The sequence below is a fragment of the Lampetra planeri genome, chromosome 56 (genome assembly GCF_965212315.1).
Source record: "Lampetra planeri chromosome 56, kcLamPlan1.2.h2, whole genome shotgun sequence".
In the NCBI taxonomy this organism is placed as follows: domain Eukaryota; kingdom Metazoa; phylum Chordata; class Hyperoartia; order Petromyzontiformes; family Petromyzontidae; genus Lampetra; species Lampetra planeri.
Genome location: NC_136162.1, coordinates 3,430,969 through 3,450,843, shown reverse-complemented (window position 1 = coordinate 3,450,843; position 19,875 = coordinate 3,430,969). Strand labels below are relative to the sequence as shown.

Here is a 19,875-nt window from a genome sequence, read left to right as displayed (position 1 = left end):
ACTCACAAAACGCAATCGCGATGAACTGCATACTACTTGGCTTTACAAAGTTCATTCGAGAGGCATGTAATAAACTTACATTTTGATAATACCGCTTCAGCGAGCTTTATATAAACAAAACATAAAAAATAAAGGGAACTTTATATTCGCTGGCAAGCTTAATTATTATGCAACAGTTTAAGCCAACAGGCCTGCCAGGAGAGAATTCAGGCAGTGACGTAAGGATGATTTCACCCTCATCAGAAGTCATCACCTTAAATCGCTATGCGATGCTCACCTTGGCATTTTTTGCTAGGGTGAGGGATAACTTGCCGATGAGCCCCAATGAGAGTGAAACGTATCGAGACCCGCCACCGTAGAGCGAACTGCACGATACTCTTACTGTCCGATGTATTATTATTGTCCACAAGCGACGTGGCATATTTTTGTAATCGTCGCTTACGACGACGGGCTACCAAGAAGAAGATAAAATATCATCAAAATAAAAAAACAAAGCATCTCCGTACAGTTTCAAGCGGCCACACAACACTCTCTGTGAAGAACGTCACTGAAATATTGAGATAAACTTGCCAGCGAATCAAACGTCTTACCCTTTGCAATTTAAAAAATATATATTTGTCTTCTAAAGAGTAAAATTACACACGGAATGCGGCGTACGATTTACAAGACACGCGTAACACTGATTCATCCAACGCCTGTGGGCTGCTGCTGCTGCAGTGCTGCAGAGTCACCGGTTGGCTTTGTAAATGTACTCTTTTTTATCTGATAATCTTCTCGAATAAAGGATGTTTTGAAATTCTGAAGAGTGGATAAAAAACATATATAGCCCTTCCAAAAAAAACAAGTATTCTACTCACAAACAGGATAACGTTGTCTACATTCATCTAAACTTTGCCGAATCAATGCGTTCAGGTTACAGTGAATGAAATTTGAGTTGAAATAAGCCACATGTGACGGATTATATCCAATGACAGCTCGGATCATCCCTCTGCTATGTCACCTATTATATTTACAGGGACTCCTCTACTTACGGACAAGTTAGGTTCCAGAGGTCTGCTCGTAAGTCGATTTGTTTCCTCCTGTCGTTTCCAAACATGTTGTACGGCATGTACACTAAACAGGAGGAATGGCTTTAAAAGTTGTATAATCTCCTTGTAGATGTAGATGCCACTGGTTCTTCGTGTTATGCAGATGTAGATGCCAGCACTGCCATCTATTGCGTAGCGATTGAACTTACGACTGGCTACTGGACACACGGACAGGTTTGCTCGTATCTCTTGAAAATTCGTAAGTCGAATGTTCGTAAATAGAGGAATGCCTGTATATATAGATTCTTAGGCAGCTATTGACGAGCGCGTTGACTTTTTGTTACTGGCTGCCATATTGGCTGAGCGAATGATGTGGCCGCTGGCTGCCTGCTCTCACTCGTGAGCGCTGTCCAGATTATTTCAAGTATAGTTTTTTGTAACTAAGATTTTTTCTTCTTCTCCAGGACAAAGAGGGCAATAACGAGTGAGCGTTCAGCGGGGTAGCGCTAAGAGCGGGGTAGCGTTAAGAGAGGTCTGCCTGTTCTAGGTGGCGCGTACATATATAAAGATATATAACGGTATACAGAGTTTAAATGAGCCGAATATGTATACAGCACAATTGAATTGAAATACTCTATGTTTTATAAAGCACCTGAATAACCTGGCCATATTGCCACATAACCCGGGCTTGAACTCGCTCGGCAATTATAGTTATGCAGGTACAGGGGGAAGCATGGCCATGGGTTTGCCACTCTCTCCAGAGCATTTTCGCGTTTTCAATTGTGTTCATTGAAGTTTGCTTCGTGTATATATCGCCTACGTGGCAATCGTTTCAGCACGTTGCATGCGAGCTGCAATCTCTTCCTTAGTCAATTAAAAATAAATCATTTGGTGATGCTGCTGCTGCGATGGCAGTGGTGCACAAGCACAATAACAAAAATAAACTCACCACGTTCGTCAAGAACACTTCACAAGCACACACAGATTCGTGGTGCGAATAAAGGGCCATCACCAAAAACGCCGTCTCTTATTTTTAAGGCCACAGTCTTATTGACGACAGTGCTGAGTTTTTGCTGTTATCTCAATTAACCCCAGCACGGGGGGCAATACTATAAATAATAAATACCGGTTATTTGATGACTATTACTATGCTTGTTTACCCAGGAAAGCCTCACCGAGTCTCATCGATTGTTTGGTGTTGCAATAGGTGGGTGACCATTGCATGCGTAATCGCCAACCGAGTTTCTTTGGCGGGTACTTTTTCAAATTTGGCAAATGTGGACCGCGATAGCGGCAAGCAACCTGCCCGCTTGTGTGAATGACGTCCCGGTGTTTATAACGACGACGACGACGATCTCTCGCACCTCCCTGCTCTTTGGCTGCGTGCGATTGTCATCCTCGGTGTGGCTATCCCAGCACCTCTGCTGTCGAGCTTTATGGCTTCGGCTCTGGGCACCCTGACGCTGCTGCTGTTGCTGCACAAAGGCCGGAGTTCAAACTGCGCCAGGTTATCGCGGTTGTGCCGCCGTACAGCTCTCGAGTGTATTTTTGGGGTTGTACCGCGTGTTGTCCGACGTTTCGCTTCACACGCTTCTGCAGGAAGCTCCCAGCACGTGGGTCGAAACGTCGGACATCGTGACGCACAACACAAGGCCGTACCGCACCGAATACACATCGGAGAGCTGTAACGCCTGTGCGGTCTCGACATTTGACCGCAAACATCACCCGTCAGCGGCCGTAAGAATGCCTCCATCACATTCTTGAACTATTGGCATGATTGTCACGATCAGTGGCTCAATGCAGCAATCCCTAATACATGTCGCAGTGCACGCATGTCTACGCGTACACACGCATGAGTGTCTGAGTATGCAAGTAGCCAGGCGGTGGTGCCTACGCACGTGGCTTGTAATCCAGCACCGGTGGGAGCAGCGAGAGAGTATTTGGCTGCTAAAATTTTCCACGTGATAAGCCACTTCGTTGAGCTATCATTGTCGCTTCTGCATAGCTCAGTGGGCCTCGCCTGGTCAAATTAAAAGTTTAGTTTTTTTATATAATCTGTCCCTTCTTTGCTCCCTTGCACACAAGGGGGTTTTCTCCAGATGCTCCAGTTTCCTCCAATATGTATGAACACTCATCTGATTGGCTGGAAACATCTTAATATATAGAGCACTGCAGAGCTTGGTCTATTGTTGGTACCAGCTCACTGCTTGGGCTGTTGCCTTCCCACTCGGTTCATCAGCGAATGTGGGATGCAATTGGAATGAACGACCACGCTGTATATAAAACTAAACATAACATTTTCGTAATTATGTTGCATGCGTGTGTACACGTGCTCATGCGTATGCCTATACACGTGCATATTCATTTGTAGGTGTGTGCGTGAGCACGTGGGCACGCGCGTGTCGCGACATTGCAAGCTGCGGCTAAGCTCGGCCCCAGGCGAGTCTCCCCGACAACAAACAAAACAACGACATAAACGAAAACCGTAACGGCCACATGCGGATGACGACGACGACAGTGGTGACTGGAGTGGTTACGCTGGGTTTGTATCCAGAGGCATCCCACGTCCTCCTCGGCGTTGGGGAGACAACTCCTGCTGGTGTCCACGCACGTCGGGCGGACAAAGCTGCCCCGTACGGTGGCGGTGGTGGCGGTGCTTCCACTGGTACCCACACGGCCGTGCGTGCGCCGTGAGCTCGCCACTCCCCCAGCGCCGTGCATCGTGAAGCGGGCAGCAGCAGCAGCTGGGAACGATCGCTCGGAACGTTGTCGAGGCTCAACCTCCAAACGGAATGGCTCATTTACCATGGCACCTCCTCGGCCTCGTCGATGGCATCAAAACCCCCCACCCAACCCCCCCCCCTCCCGTCCTGCCCACCCCCTTTTGCGACAGACAGCGTCCGACAGCCGCCACATTTTGGTCAGCCTGGCACACAGCACACCCTTTACTTGCTTTGCAGTCCAAACGAGCTCAACGACAAGACGATGTAACATAATTAAGGAGATTCTGCCCAGACAAGGTTTAAGCCCTGTGGCGTCATTGGGGGGCGTGGGGGGACTGGGAGGGCGTGGAGGGGTGGGGTGGTGGGGTCGGGGGGCTGGGGGGCTGAGCATCCCCAAGCTGGAGGCTCAGCCCCCTCCTCCCCTTCTATATTCTTAGTCAAGTCAAAAAACGTCGGTAAAATATTTAGCACCAGTAGCGGTTTTTCCTTCAAACTTTTCCCCGGGTTTGGCGAAATCCCATAACCATGAACAACAGCCCCTACCCCATCCACACACGGGCGGCGGGGTGAGACAGCCCGAGGTAGAATGCACGACACACGAAAGCCGATCCTACCGTGACTCCCGCTGGCTCACGTTTGCTTAACATCGATGGTGCCGTGCCCCCCCCCCCGACCTCTCTAGTTTTTACATTGACCCCCCCCCAAACCCAGCCACCACTGCAGCGAATCCTCCGGTGGCGGCGGAGGCGACCGAGCCGCGTGCGACGATCGAGAGAGAGGGGGGGGGAACCGGCGAGTCTGCCCGTACGCGTGGGTGGGCGGCTGGCGGGCGGGCGGGCGGGCGGGCTGACGGCGTCGTCCCGGCTAGAGGTTCTTCATGCACACCTGGCAGCGGCTGACGCGGGTGCGCGGCTGCCCGGCCTTGAGCGTCTCTGGGCGCGGCGCCTCGGCGAACTGCTCGGCCTCCTCCACGGCCGTGAGCCAGAAGCTGTACTTGTTGGCGAAGAAGTGGCAGGTGCCGCGGGCGCCGTTGCACTCGATGAAGGGGGTGGCGCGGAAGTCCTCGAGGCACGAGCCCGGAGACGCCAGCGACTGCCCGCCGCCCTCCGCGCCCGCGGCCGTGTGCTGTTGGAGGGGGCGGGTGGGTGGGGTACGCGTGGGAAAAGTGGGATTTGAGCAGAGGCAGGCACGAATGGACACGCGTGGACGATTTTGCAGACGATCGAGGGCAGGCTCGGGACACTAGAAAACCCGCCGATGGAATAAAATGCAACAAATGCAGCAAACGTCGAGGCCGGTTAAAGATGGGTGGCTCGAAACCGGCAATCTGAGGGCACGTTATTGCATTTGGTGCGTCCGAGGCAGGCGCCGTATTGGTCAAACAGGACGAAAGATTCGCGTTACAATGGAAGGGCAGCAGAAATGTAGTGCATAGTCACGCAGAGTGGCGTCTGCTGTGGCGGACAGTGTGCACAATCAATCACAAACTCTTGTGTTGCGCCCGAAACGTCGTTATTTATTTTATTTTCTACCTACGTGACTTTACTGAAAGAACCAAAGAGTATGGATTTCTGCAGTCACGAAAGCTTCGAATCAAAATCAATCGCAAACCAAACGTTCTGTAATTCGGCCACCATACCGCAGGTAAATTATCTCCCAACAGTCTCGTTTCCCAAGTCCCTTTAACCTTTGCTCAATTCGAGAAGCTCCAAGCGATTAAAACCCAGAGAAAGCAACGTGAGCAGAGGAAGCTAGCGGGAGAGGAGGCAGCAGCAATAGCGACATCAAAGAGTTCGGAGGCTGCTACCAGGCAGCAGCAACGAAGGGAAGGGAGGAATGGGAGAGTGTGGGGTAAGACTTTTGCCCTGCAGTGGGAAGTTACAGGCCGACACCAACAACAAGAGCATTATAGAATCAGAATATTTATTTATACTGGAGGAATCCGATGAGCTATAAAGCTCTTTCTCAGAGATGCCCAGTATAGGGGTGAGTAACAGCATTACAACAGCATCAACCGTGCTGTTAAGTTTCTGGCCACTGGGCATTTTGGAACTTTGGGCCTGTCCATAGCAACCGTTACACAAACGAACAAACATCAACGACGACGAAACACGTTCCTTCGGAGTGGGCAGGTAGGAACTTGGTTGGACAGCGCATTCGTGCACGACAGACAGACAAATAATCCCTGGTGGGCAGTGTGGAACCTGTTGTTCCTACCTGTATGTATACAAGATAACTTGACTTTAGGTAACCAGGCAGACAGCCCCCTGAACTATCGCCCCCCCCCTCCCTTAGGCCCCTCCCCCCTTAGGCCCCTCCCCTGACCCCCGCCCCATATCCTCAGGCCCCTCCCCTGACCCCCCTTCCCTTAGGCCCCTCCCCTAACCCCCCTTCTGTTAGGCCCCTCCCCTGAGCACCCCCCCCATATCCTTAAGCCCCTCCCCTGACCCCCCCTCCCTCAGGCCCCTCCGCTGACCCCCCCCTCAGGCCCCTCCCCTGACCCCCCCCCCCTCAGGCCCCTCTCCTGACTCCCCCCTTCCTTAGGCCCCTCCCCTGACCCTCCTCCCTTAGGCACCTCCCCTCTCCGTACCAGGCAGTAGGTCTCCACCAATCAAAGAGCTGTTTGTAAGGTCTCCACCAATCAAAGAGCTGTGTGTATTATATATTATGTACGACAGACAAACAGACAGTCAGACAGCTAAATAATCCCTGGTGGGCAGTGTGGAACATTGTTCCTCCCTGTAAAAGCCACACTACGACTCGCGCCCGTAAACACGCAACGCCGGGCCAACTTTGACGTCGGGCCAACGTCCACCGACGTTGGTGCCTCAAACCTTCCACGTTCACCGGGACCCCCAATTCCCACCGCCTCTCTCTCACCATGAGGAAGGAGTAGCCGATCCAGAGGCTGCGGTATCCCACGGGGCACGCCGGGATGCTCACGTCCTGGCTGTGCACGGCGATGGCCTGCGCCGGAGCCTCGCACACCACGCAGCGGCTGACGTACGGCCGAATGTCGTCGTCGGCCACGGGCATCATGGGGATGGGCGCCGTCGTGGAGAGCCAGTAGGACTTGTCGTTGCGCGAGGCATAGTTGCACACCTCGTTGATGTTGCAGTAGACGAAGGGCATGGTGCTGAAGCGCGGCAGGCAGGAGCCGGCCAGCCCTGGTGTGTGGGGGGGGGTTGCGGTGGCGGGGTCAGGCGAAACGTTGGGGCTCGTTGGTAGTGAGGGTTCGATGGCGCGGTGCATGGGACGTAACGTGGCATTGCGCGGTACATCTCGCTTCCCTCTCTAAATGCCAGCAATACAACATGATTCATATTACCGGAAAATAATGTAGATATATTTTACGCAGCTATAAGGTTTTTATGGGGGGGGATTTTATCTTAGGGTTTGCGTAGTTTAATCAGGGTAGTTTACCTAACTTAATTTTGTTCAATTAAATATCATCATGTGTCAAGTATGAATTAATGTCCAAAACAAAAGGGATCAACTTTGTCATTATTTCCGGCTCAACCTGCAGTCCCGCAGACCACCTGAAGGACCGTCACGGACCACTGGTGGTCAAAGGACCACACTTTGAGAACCACTGTTCTAGTCTATCACGCTGGTACGTCACATGGCACGGTGGACCTCCATTCGGTGGAAGGTCGCTCATTCTCCTCCGCTGGCCCCCATGGCTCTGGAACTCCCTTGCCCCAGCCACCAGCGCTGCCGGTTCCCTGTCCCCCCCCTCCCCACCCACAGTTTCTGCCTGCGACTGACCGCCTCTTTCTCCGGAGAATAAATATTCCTGTAATCACCATCGCGCAGCGTGGTTCACTATCCGCCAGGCCCAACAATCGACAATGAGTCATTCGCACGTGCAGCCACGTGAGAACGTGCGCACTCCGTACACAAAGACAGAGATCCCCCGTATCACCTCACAGACTGTTGGGGCAAGTGCTGTTAGTGAGCACCTATGAATTTTAGCACAGCACAAGATGGGGTGATGTGATAAGCACCGTGCCTGGGCTACCCTTGTCTCGCCAAGTACTGTTTTTTAGACACCCCACTAGATACTAATTTTAAGTTGAATGGACGTAGGGGACACCCGGGCCCGGTTAGGATATCATTCGCCCCTGATGTTGGCCACAGCCGGGAATCAATTGAAGGTCGCAGGGTTCGTAGCGCAGTGAGCCAACCACTGCACCACTGTTCCCCAACGCCAGGCTTGTGCATTGTGCATGCAGAGGGGGGTAGCGCGAACCATCGTGGGCAGCGTGGGAGGAACAGGGAATGGCGTGGGCGAGCGGGCTTCCCCATCGAACGAGCGTGGCCTTTAGTCAGCGGGAAGTGCCCCGTAGAAGCGGGAAGCACAACCACGCAAGGGAAACAGCAGCTGCCAGATAGTTTCGTCCCAATAGTAGTGTCCAAGCACCACACTGCAGGTCACAACACACTCACTCACCCACTCACTCACTCACTCGCCCACCTACTCACTCGCCCACCCACCCACCCTCTCACCCACTTACTCACTCACTCGCCCACCCACTCACTCGCCCACCCACCCACTCACCCACCCACCCACCCACTCACCCACCCACCCACTCACCACCACTCACTCACTCGCCCACCCACTCACTGACTCACTCACTCACCCACCCGCCCACTCACTCACCCACCCACCCACTCACCCAACTCACTCACCCATCCACTCATCCACCCACTCACCCACCCACCCACACACTCACCCATCCACTCACCCACCCACTCACTCACCCCACTAACCTTCCCACTCACCACACTACAGGTCACAACACACTCACTCACCATGCTACAGGTCATAACGCACTCACCCACTCACCTACCCACCCACTCACCACACTGCAGGTCATAAGACTTCTCTCTTTCTGCTTCTTCCATCGCACTGCTCCACAATGGAATCTCCCTCCGTCTCTTTCCCCCAGGGTTCTTATAACCTCGCTCAATTGAATACACGTGTTCACTCTGAGCTTGTGCTAACTGAACGTGTAGAATTTCACGGCCAATATTATGTTTCGTGATTGTGTAGCAATACAGGAACGTGTAACTTGTTTGGCTCTGCCAGGTAGTGGAGGGGTTACACGGAAAAACTTCGGGCCAGATCATTCCGTGGCCTAAACTGACAAAAACATCAATAAGGCCCAAGACTGGAGGACGTTTTCATATTTTGGCAACTGCGCGATGATGATGTTGGCTGTAACTACCAGCAAAACGTCCGCACTCAATTGCTAAATTTTGAGAATCGCTCTCCAACACGAACACTGCCGCTGGTGCTGCTGCTGCTGCTGAAGCAGTGATACATTGGTGTGTTTGTTCATCGCGTGACAACTTTATGAATTGGCCTTGTCGGGAGGAGGAAGGGTGTATGACGCACATTTTACTCACTCGGCGATCTGACCCAGAAATGTTTGAATTCATAAAGTGCTATTTGTTGCTGACCGCTTGGCCTTTTGGGAATTGTTTTCAGTGTGCTTAGCAACTGTGATAAAACATATATTTTTACGAATAATACAATTTCTCGCTGGTTACGAACAACTCCGCTTCGCTTCCCGGGTACAAAGGTCAACGCCACACACGCACGGCCCGTGTGGTTAGGTCAACAGTGCGTCAGGACTCCTACGCAAAGGTCAAGGGTCGTGGTAGAGTGATTGTGAATGATTCGTTCTTGTGTACGGCTTCGCACAGATACTCACAATTCCATGTCCAGGTCCGAGAGCCAAAGCATAGCCTCGAGAGAGGCCAAATGATTCTCATTATTTTGTGTGTTAGGCACGCTTAAGCCAGCAACGCCTCACTGAGTATCCAGAATCATTTTCAGGAGTGTCCTGCCAAGTTTTCGCAGTCAGAGCGTTGTTGCTGTGTGCGTGTGCATAATCTCTCAGCATTTGGGATGTTTGGCCAATACCAGTTATATTTCATGTTTTTTTTAGCCACAGAAGGAAACGGGAGAACCTGGAGGAAATCCATGCCGAACAAACAAACTCCACTCGGAGAGGCTCCCGAGTCTTTATCGTGATGACGTATGGTGTAGCGATGGCGATGATGACAACGACGACGATGCGGGGGAGAGTCGGAGGGCGGTGAGCGTGCTCGGAGCGATGGACCACTCACCCAGGTCCTGGTTGTGGGCCTTCTCGCTGCCCTCCACGTACAGCAGGCTGAAGCCGTCCCACACTCGGCCCATGCCCACGGGGCACATGGGCACGCCGTCCGTCTGGCTGTGCTTCACGAGCAGGAAGCCCACGTTCATGCCGCGGCCCGGCATCCCCGCCGGGCCGGGAGTTCCGCTCCGGCCCGCTGAGCCTGCGCGAGCGGGACAGGCGAGTGGGTGAGATGATCAGGTCGCACGATCCACGGTTATCGCGCCGTTCGTTGTGCGGAACATGGTCGCGTTGTGAATCTCGTCGCTATCTTAAATGCCCTTCAACACTTCACCCCCCCCCTGTCAAGGTTACAGCCAAGACAATAAAAAGGTTCAATTAATTTTTATCGTGACGTGTAGTTAAATGACGTAAAATAAATGTCCAGCTATTACCCTATTCAAGTATTGCTGCGGAGAACGGGTTCCTGAGTAATTGGCAGCGTGGTGGTTACACGACGTAATATATTTCTGAAAGCACGAGCGTGCTAAGAGGTTTATCGATTGTAAAGTTGCACTGATTGCAAGGCTCGTGGCAGGTTTGCATTGAGTGAACCGCAGTTGAAGAACGTTTAAGCAATCCGCGTTCCTACTCAACAGCACTTTAAAGCATCAAAACAAGACGATGAAATTGTAAGACGCAATTATAAAAAAAAATACGGGAAACTGATATGGCGATAATCGTTGAATCGTGACATGTCATTTCGTGTCGGGCGCACTCCGGGGTCGATTTGGCCAGAGGCGCCGTGCACAATAGAGGCAGCGCTTAGCGGCCCGCTTCCCCTCTTGCCCTCGGGTTGGACGGCGGTGGCCGGGGCAGATAAGGCCACGGCTCTACCATCACTCCGCATGCCTGTGACGTTCGCTCGCTCGCTCACAAAGAACCTCACGCAGCTCTACGCGATGCAACGCACGTGCGGACACGGGTGGCGCACACCCGCGCGCCCGCAAAACGCAAACCCGTCCTCACGACTCGCACGAGGCGTTCGCTATTCGCCTTCCCCGCATCTATTTTTAGAACGAGTCCCCCAATGGGGCAGCTGTCCGCCGCTGACGAAACACTCGCGGTGTCCCCCCCCCGTCCCTCGCCTTTAAATGTCGGCCAACGAAAGCCGCTCGCACGCAAAGACCCCGGCGCGCATCGATGGCGAAACCAGATAAAGCTTCGCAACCTTTGCAAGTTACATGGAGCATGGCAACTGTTATATATGTGTTTTAACCAGGTAAAAGCCACTGAGCTGTATAGCGCTACTTCAAAAGAGACCTGGCCACAAATGATGGGAGGGAAAAACCGGAGGACCCGAAGAAAAATCCACGCGACTGCGTGGGAGGGAGAGAGAGAGAGACACGCACATTCCAAAATACAATAGGCGTCAGGGTTGGAATCGAACCCACGACCTCTTACCCTTTGGTTCTTTTGGTAAAGTCACGTAGGTAGAAAAAGAAAATAAAACAAAAAATAAAAAAATCACGACGTTTCGATCGCAACACAAGCGGTCGTCCTCAGGCAGATAAAAATATCCAGCAGTTGTGAATTTGTTGTTGTTGTATTATTACATTTTTCTCCCTACGTGACTTTACCGAAAGAACCAAAGAGTATGGATTCCTGCAGTCACGAAAGCTTCAAACCACGACCTCTTGTGTACCAGACGAGGTAGTTAACATCTCGCCACCGTGGCGACGACCTGAGAGAGACAGGGAATTCCTCGCACGGGGGTCGCATGCATCCCTGCAACTTCACTCGCGGACTTCCCAGGGCCTCCACGAAATCGCGTCGACTCCAGCACCACCGTCCTCTTGGTCCGCGTGAATAACGGAGATGGGTTGGGAGTAGGTTGGAGGGCGTGGGTTTGTGTTGCGAGTTGCTATTAACGTGAGGAATTTGCTTACACGTGGGGTTAAGGCGAAGGGCAGCGTTGTGAGCAGGGTTTATGTGAGGTTCTTGGGCAAAGACGAGCTTGGTTTAGGATGAGGATTTAGACAAAGACGAGGTTTAGCTTAACATAAAAGATCATCATTGCAGTGCCCGGCGTCTCTTCCCCCTCGTGATATTGCACCCACACTGCGTCAGTCACCGCACTACCGCACCACCGCACTACCGCACTACCGCACCACCGCACTACCGCACCACCGCACTACTGCACCACCGCACCACCGCACTACCGCACCACCGCACTACCGCACCCTGCACCGCCGCCCCTCCGCACCACCGCACTACCGCACCACCACACCACCGCACTACCGCACCGTGTTCTCGCACCGTGAGGCCACGGCGCGAGCCCTCACCTTGCGGCCCGATCTTTCCGGGGAATCCTGAGTTGCCGGGGTCGCCGGTCGACCCCGCGGCACCGGGCCGCCCGTCCCGACCATTCAGGCCGGGCAGCCCACGGTTGCCCCGATCCCCTGTACAATAACACACGCACACACAAAGACAAAGATCCCCCTCGTAGCCCTCACAGACTTTTGGGGCAAGTGCTGTTAGCGAACACCTACGGAGGCCAGCAGGCCCGGCCACCTTTGTCTCCCCAGTGGCGATGTTTACGCACCGCGCCAGGTACTCATTTGAGGCTAAGGCAATATAGGGGAGGCCCAGAACAGGTTCAGATAATTTAACCTTTTGGCGGGACCCCGGGGTCCCATAAGCCCCCGGCTCTTGCATAAACATTATATTATAATGTAAACAAATTTTTTACTCTTTTCACCAATGTGTTTGAAGGATAGTGGCAAGTGTTGTCTTGTTAAACTATGACTTTAAAACTGAAAACTACTTACTTGTAGTACCTCTATTTAAATACAATATCGAAAAAATAATTGACACCCCTCTGTGAATCATCGTGTTTCTCAGTGTGGATATGTGAACACACTTTGTAAACAGTACATAAAATAGTACGCGTTTTCAATGCGCTGTTCATATTGTAAGAAGCGTTTATACCAATGTTACTCTACAAAGTAGTGGGTCGCTGCTCCTCTTATCCATATTGATACGAGCGGTATGTGGGGAATATGGCTTATCCGCAAAAAAACCCCTATCTGCACAGATGCATACGGACAAGAGAAGTATTATCAAACAGGAGGAATTAACGGTGCAACGCATCTCATCTGTTAAATATCTGCAGGTAATATGATTGTCATCGATTCATCCTGGCTGCAGACATATATAATTATAACGATAAGAGAGCAGTTTCACTGTATTATGCATACCGTGATGACAAATAAAGGACTTAAGTCCTGAAGAGTAGTTTGATCAGCTTTGGATAAGACCAGTGATCCTGCCCATACCCGAGCATGGAGTGCATTCGCTTGTTTAGCTCTTGTGCGCATTCGTCCTCACTGCTGCGCTTGGACACGATGTGACAATAGAACGATCTGCGCCAGGCGGGTCGCGGCGTTTACGTGTGCGGTGGGACGGAGTTGCCAAAAATAAATAAATTAATTACGATTTTGACTTCCGTTTATTCGGGACCCCGGGGTCACCGCCGCACGACCGCTCCGCACACACATCAACACGCACACATGCTGGGGTCACGAGGTCAACTCCACACACACACGCACACGCACGCCCAGCGTCTGTGTGCAACAGCGAGGCAGAGGGACAACAGAAGACGCTCTTCTTACCGAAGCGACGTGCCGCCAAATTATTAAGGACTAGTTTCAATCCGATGTTTATTTCGCCAGGAAGACAAACTGTACACTTTGACGTGTTCAAAGATGGCAACTGAAATGACATTTCACACCGAAAAGTGGCACAATTCCTGTGCCCGTCAATGGAGCCGCACGTCGGCTGTGCAAGAACGCCGTCCGCCTCGCGAGCCCCACGGTTTGGCTGCCCCTGCTCCCCCAAGTTCCCTTAGGAGTTCCGCTGCCATCGCCACGGAGGATCCTGCCACCCCCGCTCCGAGCCTCACCTGACTGGCCCTGCAGGCCCTTGGCTCCAGCGTCGCCCTTGAAGCCCATCTGACCCGGCATCCCGGGAAGGCCGTTGGACCCGGGTGCCGCTTGGACCTTCATTGGCTTCCCGGGCGGGCCTGGAGGGCCCTGGCCACCCGCGACGCCTGCGGAGACGAACGGCGATGTTGACATTCTACTCGGTGGGGTCTCGTCACGACGTGGTCGGGAACAACGATGTGTGACGTGCGCTGACGTCAACATCATCTTCATCATCGTCAACAACAATTGTCATCATCGTAGTTGATCATCATCATCATCTTCTTCTTCGTCGTTATCAATATCGTCATAGTCAACGTCATCACCGTTTTGGGCGCTGTCCTCAGAGGTGTGGGACGACCACAGACGAGTGGGAAGGCAGCAGCCAGAACCGGCCCTACCAACAATTGGCCAAGCTCTGTGGCCCTATATCGGGATATTAACGGTGCATGTATGTTGAACTTCTTTTGCACCATACCGTGCTAATCGGAGGCGCGGTGTTTATGATAATACTTCCATACGTCGATGCTTTGGGGCATGATGGGTATAATCACGTGCCTACTTCAGTGCGACGAGGTTACCTGTAGGTCCCGTGCTTCCCTTCGTTCCAGCAGATCCTGGATCGCCCGGGAAACCCCGCGTTCCGATGGGACCCTGAGAGCCAGCGTCTCCCCGCGGTCCTGAGGGCACAACAAGACAAAGATCCCCCGTATAGCCTTGACATACAGTTGGGGCAAGTGCCGCTAACGAGAATCTACGAAGGTCGGCACGGCCCACGAGGAGATGATGTGGCTACCACCATACCCAGTCACCTTTGCCTCCCCAGTGTTGGAGTTTACACACCACACCAGATAGTCATGTACAGCCGAGGCAACCTAGCGGAGGACCAGGACAGGTTCAGATATCACCCGCCGCTGATTGTAGCTGTGGCCCGGGATTCAAACTTAGGTCGGCCAAGTTCGTAGCGCAATGCGCGAAGCACTGCACCACAGCTCATGAGACATTCAAGGTTGTATTCAGGTAAATACAAATTCTGGTAACAGGTGAGGACGTCCCTTACATGGAAGTTAAAGCTGTGCCCAGGGAAACAGCGAACGTGTTCCCGAACAAACACGGAATCTGTGCCGGATGAATTCCACGCAAAAGGGCCCCACAGTCTAAAAATAATCCACGGCGAGCCAACTCACGCTCCGGGGAATTCATTGTTTAACAACGACTCACGTTTGTGCGGTTTTGTTTTAATTTCACGTATTTTTTGCTCCGAGTTCTATATGCTTCAAATGGCAAACTGTTTAAAAAAAAGAAAATTGGGCATTTCGGTCACCCAGGTCACACAGCCACATGAGACTCCGACCCTTGCCTCTTGACTTCCCAGCTGGTTCAGCAAAAGAAACTTGACTCCTCCTGAGCTCACCCATGACGGTCGCCGATGCTGGCGTGCTACTGGAAATGTACAGCGTTTTTTGTAGTACCAGCCAAGGGCTGACTGCTGGCTGAATGGTAACAATTTGCCAGCAACTGCATGGGTGTCAAGGGCTTAACTTCAGCTGGCGATGTCCATGTAGGTAACCCCAGAAAATATTTAATCACCCGGCACACGACATCTCCTTATGTCCGTGGCTACGAATTACTGTACTTGCCATGTATTCCGCCATAAAATATTCAGTGAGAAATTAATCCCTGATGGGGGAGGAGAGGGGTCACATTGAGGGCGGACAAAGATCCCCCGTATAGCCTGAATGTAATATTGGGGCAAGTGCTGTTAGCGAGTAGCCACAGCTGTCAACCCATACGGTTTACCCCGTATGCTTGAACAGGGAAATTGAGTTTTCAGGTCCATACGGCGCACAGCCATTTCAATACGGGCAAAATATGGCACTTTGTAGGATGAACGTTGAGAGTTATAAGGGGCACGGGATGACCACTCAGGTCTGAATTGGTCTGTAGTAAGGTAGGGCACTGATAAGGGGTTGACAGGTATGAGTAGCACCTATGAAGGCCGGCATGGCACGAGGGGGTTGGTGGCCAAAACCACGCCCGGCCACCTTTGTCTCCCCAGTGCCGATGTGTACTACACACCGCACGGCACCGGGTACTCATTTGAGGCTGAGTCAGCATTAGGGGAGGCCCAGGACCGGTTTCAGATAATCGCCACTGGTGCTGGTGGCCGTGAGCGGGGAATCGAACTTGGGGAACGCCGGGTTCGTGGCGCGCGACGCGCTAACCGCTGTGCCACCGCTCCCCATTTAGCTTAGCCAGGATTGAGGGGACCTTGGTCATGTGACCCTTGGTCATCTGCGGCCCTTGGTCATGTGATCATGTGGTCACATGACCAAGGGCCCCACATGACCAAGGGCGGAGGCCGGCAGTCAGGAAATCATTTGAGGCTGAGGCGACCTAGGGAAGGCCCAGGATCGGTTCAGGTAATCGTGGCTGTTGAACTCATGTCGCCGCGTTCGTAGCGCAGCATGCGAACCGCTGCACCACACTCCCGCTCCGCACAACAAAAACACACACACCCACCCTTTAGGCCGGTGCTCCCAGGAGGGCCGGGCATGCCAGGTCGTCCACCGTTGCCCGCGGGCCCTGCTGGGCCGTCCGGTCCATTATCTCCAGGTGGCCCCTCCACTCCCTTGGCTCCAGTGAGGCCGGGTGTGCCGGAGGGCCCAAACTTGCCTCTTGGACCTGCAAGCCAGCACGTGGTCGCAGCGCTTGTACGCACAAACAAGAGGGGGATCTTTGTCTTCGCCCGCCCGCCCCACTGGTGGCGGAAGGGCTTCCAGTGAATGGAGTTCTCGAGGGCCCCTTCAAGAGGTTATTTTATCCGACTCTTCCATGCTGGCCAGACGTTTTGTAATATGTATGTTGAACTTCTTTCGCACCGTACGTAGCCAATCATGCTAATTGGAGGTTCGTGGGAAGGACAACAAACTACAACAAAAAAAGCAGTTCTCAATAAATTAGTTTTAAATTTCGATGATTTAATAGTTCATAGCTCCAGTGCCTTCCTAATATCGGAAGGAAGAGTGTTCCAGATGGCCGCAGAAGCGCATCTGAAAGCGCCGCGCGATGCAGTGACCGTCTTTGTGTGATGGTTAGCTAAAAGCCGCTGCTGCGAGGAATGGCCGGAGTTCGCGTGGTGGTTCATGCTCCTTGACGAGATGCAATAGGTGAGAGGACCCACATTTTACCCCCGCCACACGCGGACCTGCCAATCACAGACTAACTGTGCCGCACACATTTATACTGCTTGGTGGACAGATTCGGGGGGGGGGCGGGTTTAACAAACTCGTCGCTTCGTTTCAAGTGGCGTTAAAGCAAAAACCGGTGACCTCTGGAATTGCACGTCCATTGTACTCACCATGACACGATTGTAAGGGAGGTCGCGGGCCGATGGAATCGATTTCGTGGACACAAACGCCCCCTGTAGCGCGATAATTAAAATGCGCCAGGACTTAGCAGCATACGACATGGCTCAGTGACAGGGCTTCAGATACACAGGTCCATAAAGATGGGGGTTCAGGGAGACGGGGGTTCAGGAAGATGGGCGTTCAGGAAGATGGGGATTCAGGAAGACGGGGTTTAGGAAGACGGGGGATCAGGAAGACGGGGTTTAGGATGGCTCTCTACCTGGAAATCCTTGTGCTCCTGAGGGACCCTGGTCCCCTTCTTCGCCTGGCAGGGGAGCAGGGAAACCCTGAGCTCCAATGGGACCACGGGAACCCTCGACACCCGGTTCACCTGTATAGAGGTTCAGACACCACAGAGTGCGCGACACCACGTGAGATGCGCATGCAGGTTGAACAAAGACTGAGTCGCATGGGTAGCATCTAGAAACATCCAGCAGCATCCCGCCTTGCGTGATGCTATTCGCGCGACGTAATCCCGTTCATACTCTTTGGTTCTTTCGGTAAAGTCACGTAGGTAGAAAAAATTATAGATCACAACGTTTCGATCGCAATGCAAGCAATCGTCATCCGGCGGAAGCAATCGCCGGATGACGATTGCTTGCATTGCGATCAAAACGTTGTGATCTATAATTTTTTCTACCTACGTGACTTTACCGAAAGAACCAAAGAGTATGGATTGCTGCAGTCACGAAAGCTTCAAATCAAGATAGTTCCGTTCAATCGATCGCGTTATACCCAATTCGCATCAGCGGTATAAAACACCTTTTCCCTCGTACATTCATCGCGTGATGTCCAAATCGCGTTATGAAAACACGCGTTTGAGGAGAACAGGCGGTACTCACCAGTGCAGCCTGCAGAGCCACCCGACTCCCGGCACGGCCATGCAGAGTGGCGCCACAGGACGGGACCGGGGGCACAACCAAACACAGGAGCACACGCGGTGAGAGAGCGCTCGTCCACAACGAGACCACCACACTTCACGGGAGGTGTTTGTGATGATGATGAGGATGATGAGGAGGAGGAGGAGGATGATGATGATGATGAGGAGGATGTTGATGATGATTAGGAGGATGATGATGTTCTTAGGTTTTTTTGGTAAAGTCACGTAGGTAAAACATTAAAATTAATAAAAGTAAAATAAAATAAAAATCACGATGTTTCGGAGGCAACACAAGCTTCCGTCTTCAGTCACGAAAGCTTCAAATCTAGAAGGATGATGATGATGCTGATCATGAGGATAATGTTGATGATAAGGAGGATGATGATGATGAGGATAATGCTGATGATGAGGAGGTGGAGGAGGAGGATGATGATGATGATCATGATGAGGATGATACTGATCAGGATGATGATGATGATGATAATGATGATGATGAGGATAATGATGATGACGATGAGGAGGATGAGCAGGTGGAGGAGGATGATGATGATAATGAGGGGGTGGGGGAGGATGATAATGAAGAGCTAGAAGACGAGAATGAGGATGAGGAGGGTGTCGAGGAGATGCTCGTGTTGAGATAAAATGAAGAAAAGGGCTTCAACACTGGAGGTGTTTAGATGTTCAAACACCAAATAAGACACCTGTTACATTAAGCACAGAGACTTGATCCTGGCAGAAAAGAGTCCCATGGATAAAGCTGCTTGAGCCCGAGTGTGGAGGCGGCTGGTTTCCAGGCCTCACCTATGTCCCCCTTGAGTCCCTTTTCCCCGGGGATGCCGTTGGGACCGATCCCCAGGCCCGGGATACCAGGAACGCCCTTGAGACCACGGGGACCACTGAGGCCCTCAGATCCGGGCAGCGAGGAGCCTGCTCAGCGACGAGGGGTAACGCACCATCATCATCACCATTGCTACCGTCAATTCACCATCAGTGTCATCACTGTCATGAAGCGATGGGATAGCCGCTCATCACCAGTATCATCATTGTCACTCTCCATCGTTAGCAGCAGCATCATCATCATCACTGTCCCGCACCTCCGATTAGCACGGTTGGCTACGAACGGTGCGAACGATGTTCAACATCCGTCAATCATCATGAAAATACGAATCATCCCTTCTATCAATCAGCAGCATTGCCACTGCTGTCGATTGCCATCATTATCATCGCTAACAGTGTATCATGAATGCAAACTGCCGTGACAAGTAGCGCGGTTGGCTACGTACGGGGTGGAAGAAGTTCAACATACGTATGTACAAAATGCTGTGTTACAGAGATGGGGGCTTGGCATACGGCTAACCGCTGTGAGTTGAGATACAATGGTGCCGTGTGATGTACAGGGACTCCGCTACTTACGAACGAGTTAGGTTTCAGAGGTCAGTTCGTAAGTCGATTTGTTCAATTTTACTCCTGTTGATTTCAAAGATGTTGTACGGCATGTACACTAAACACAGGGGGAACGGCTTTAAAAGTTGTATAATCTCCTGTAGATGCCATTGGTTCTTCATTCATTCACGTTCTGCAGATATAGATGTCACCACCGCCATTTATTCCGCGGTGGTTGAACTTACGACTCTCGGTCCGAACAGGCAACTCAACATACGGACAGGTTTGTTCGTATCTCTGAAAGTTTGTAAGTCAAATGTTCGTAGGTAGAGGAGTTCCTGTAGAGGCGACATCGATGGGT

At 52.2% G+C, this 19,875-nt stretch overlaps 1 protein-coding gene across 1 annotated transcript in view; it reads right to left on the bottom strand.

Moving 5' to 3' along the window:
* Window positions 1-3,915: 3,915 nt before the first annotated feature.
* The window catches only part of LOC144735603 (uncharacterized), a 136,612-nt gene continuing 120,652 nt past the window's right edge, over window positions 3,916-19,875 (bottom strand). Inside the window, exons 38-47 of the mRNA XM_078618027.1 lie at window positions 18,933-19,058; window positions 18,094-18,102; window positions 17,472-17,582; window positions 16,365-16,526; window positions 14,423-14,521; window positions 13,823-13,969; window positions 12,204-12,320; window positions 9,890-10,081; window positions 6,632-6,918; window positions 3,916-4,876 (exon numbers count right to left, since the gene is read on the bottom strand). Coding sequence (XP_078474153.1) covers window positions 4,616-4,876; window positions 6,632-6,918; window positions 9,890-10,081; window positions 12,204-12,320; window positions 13,823-13,969; window positions 14,423-14,521; window positions 16,365-16,526; window positions 17,472-17,582; window positions 18,094-18,102; window positions 18,933-19,058 — 1,511 coding nt within the window. The 3' untranslated portion in view covers window positions 3,916-4,615. The remainder of the gene's footprint in view (window positions 4,877-6,631; window positions 6,919-9,889; window positions 10,082-12,203; window positions 12,321-13,822; window positions 13,970-14,422; window positions 14,522-16,364; window positions 16,527-17,471; window positions 17,583-18,093; window positions 18,103-18,932; window positions 19,059-19,875) is intronic.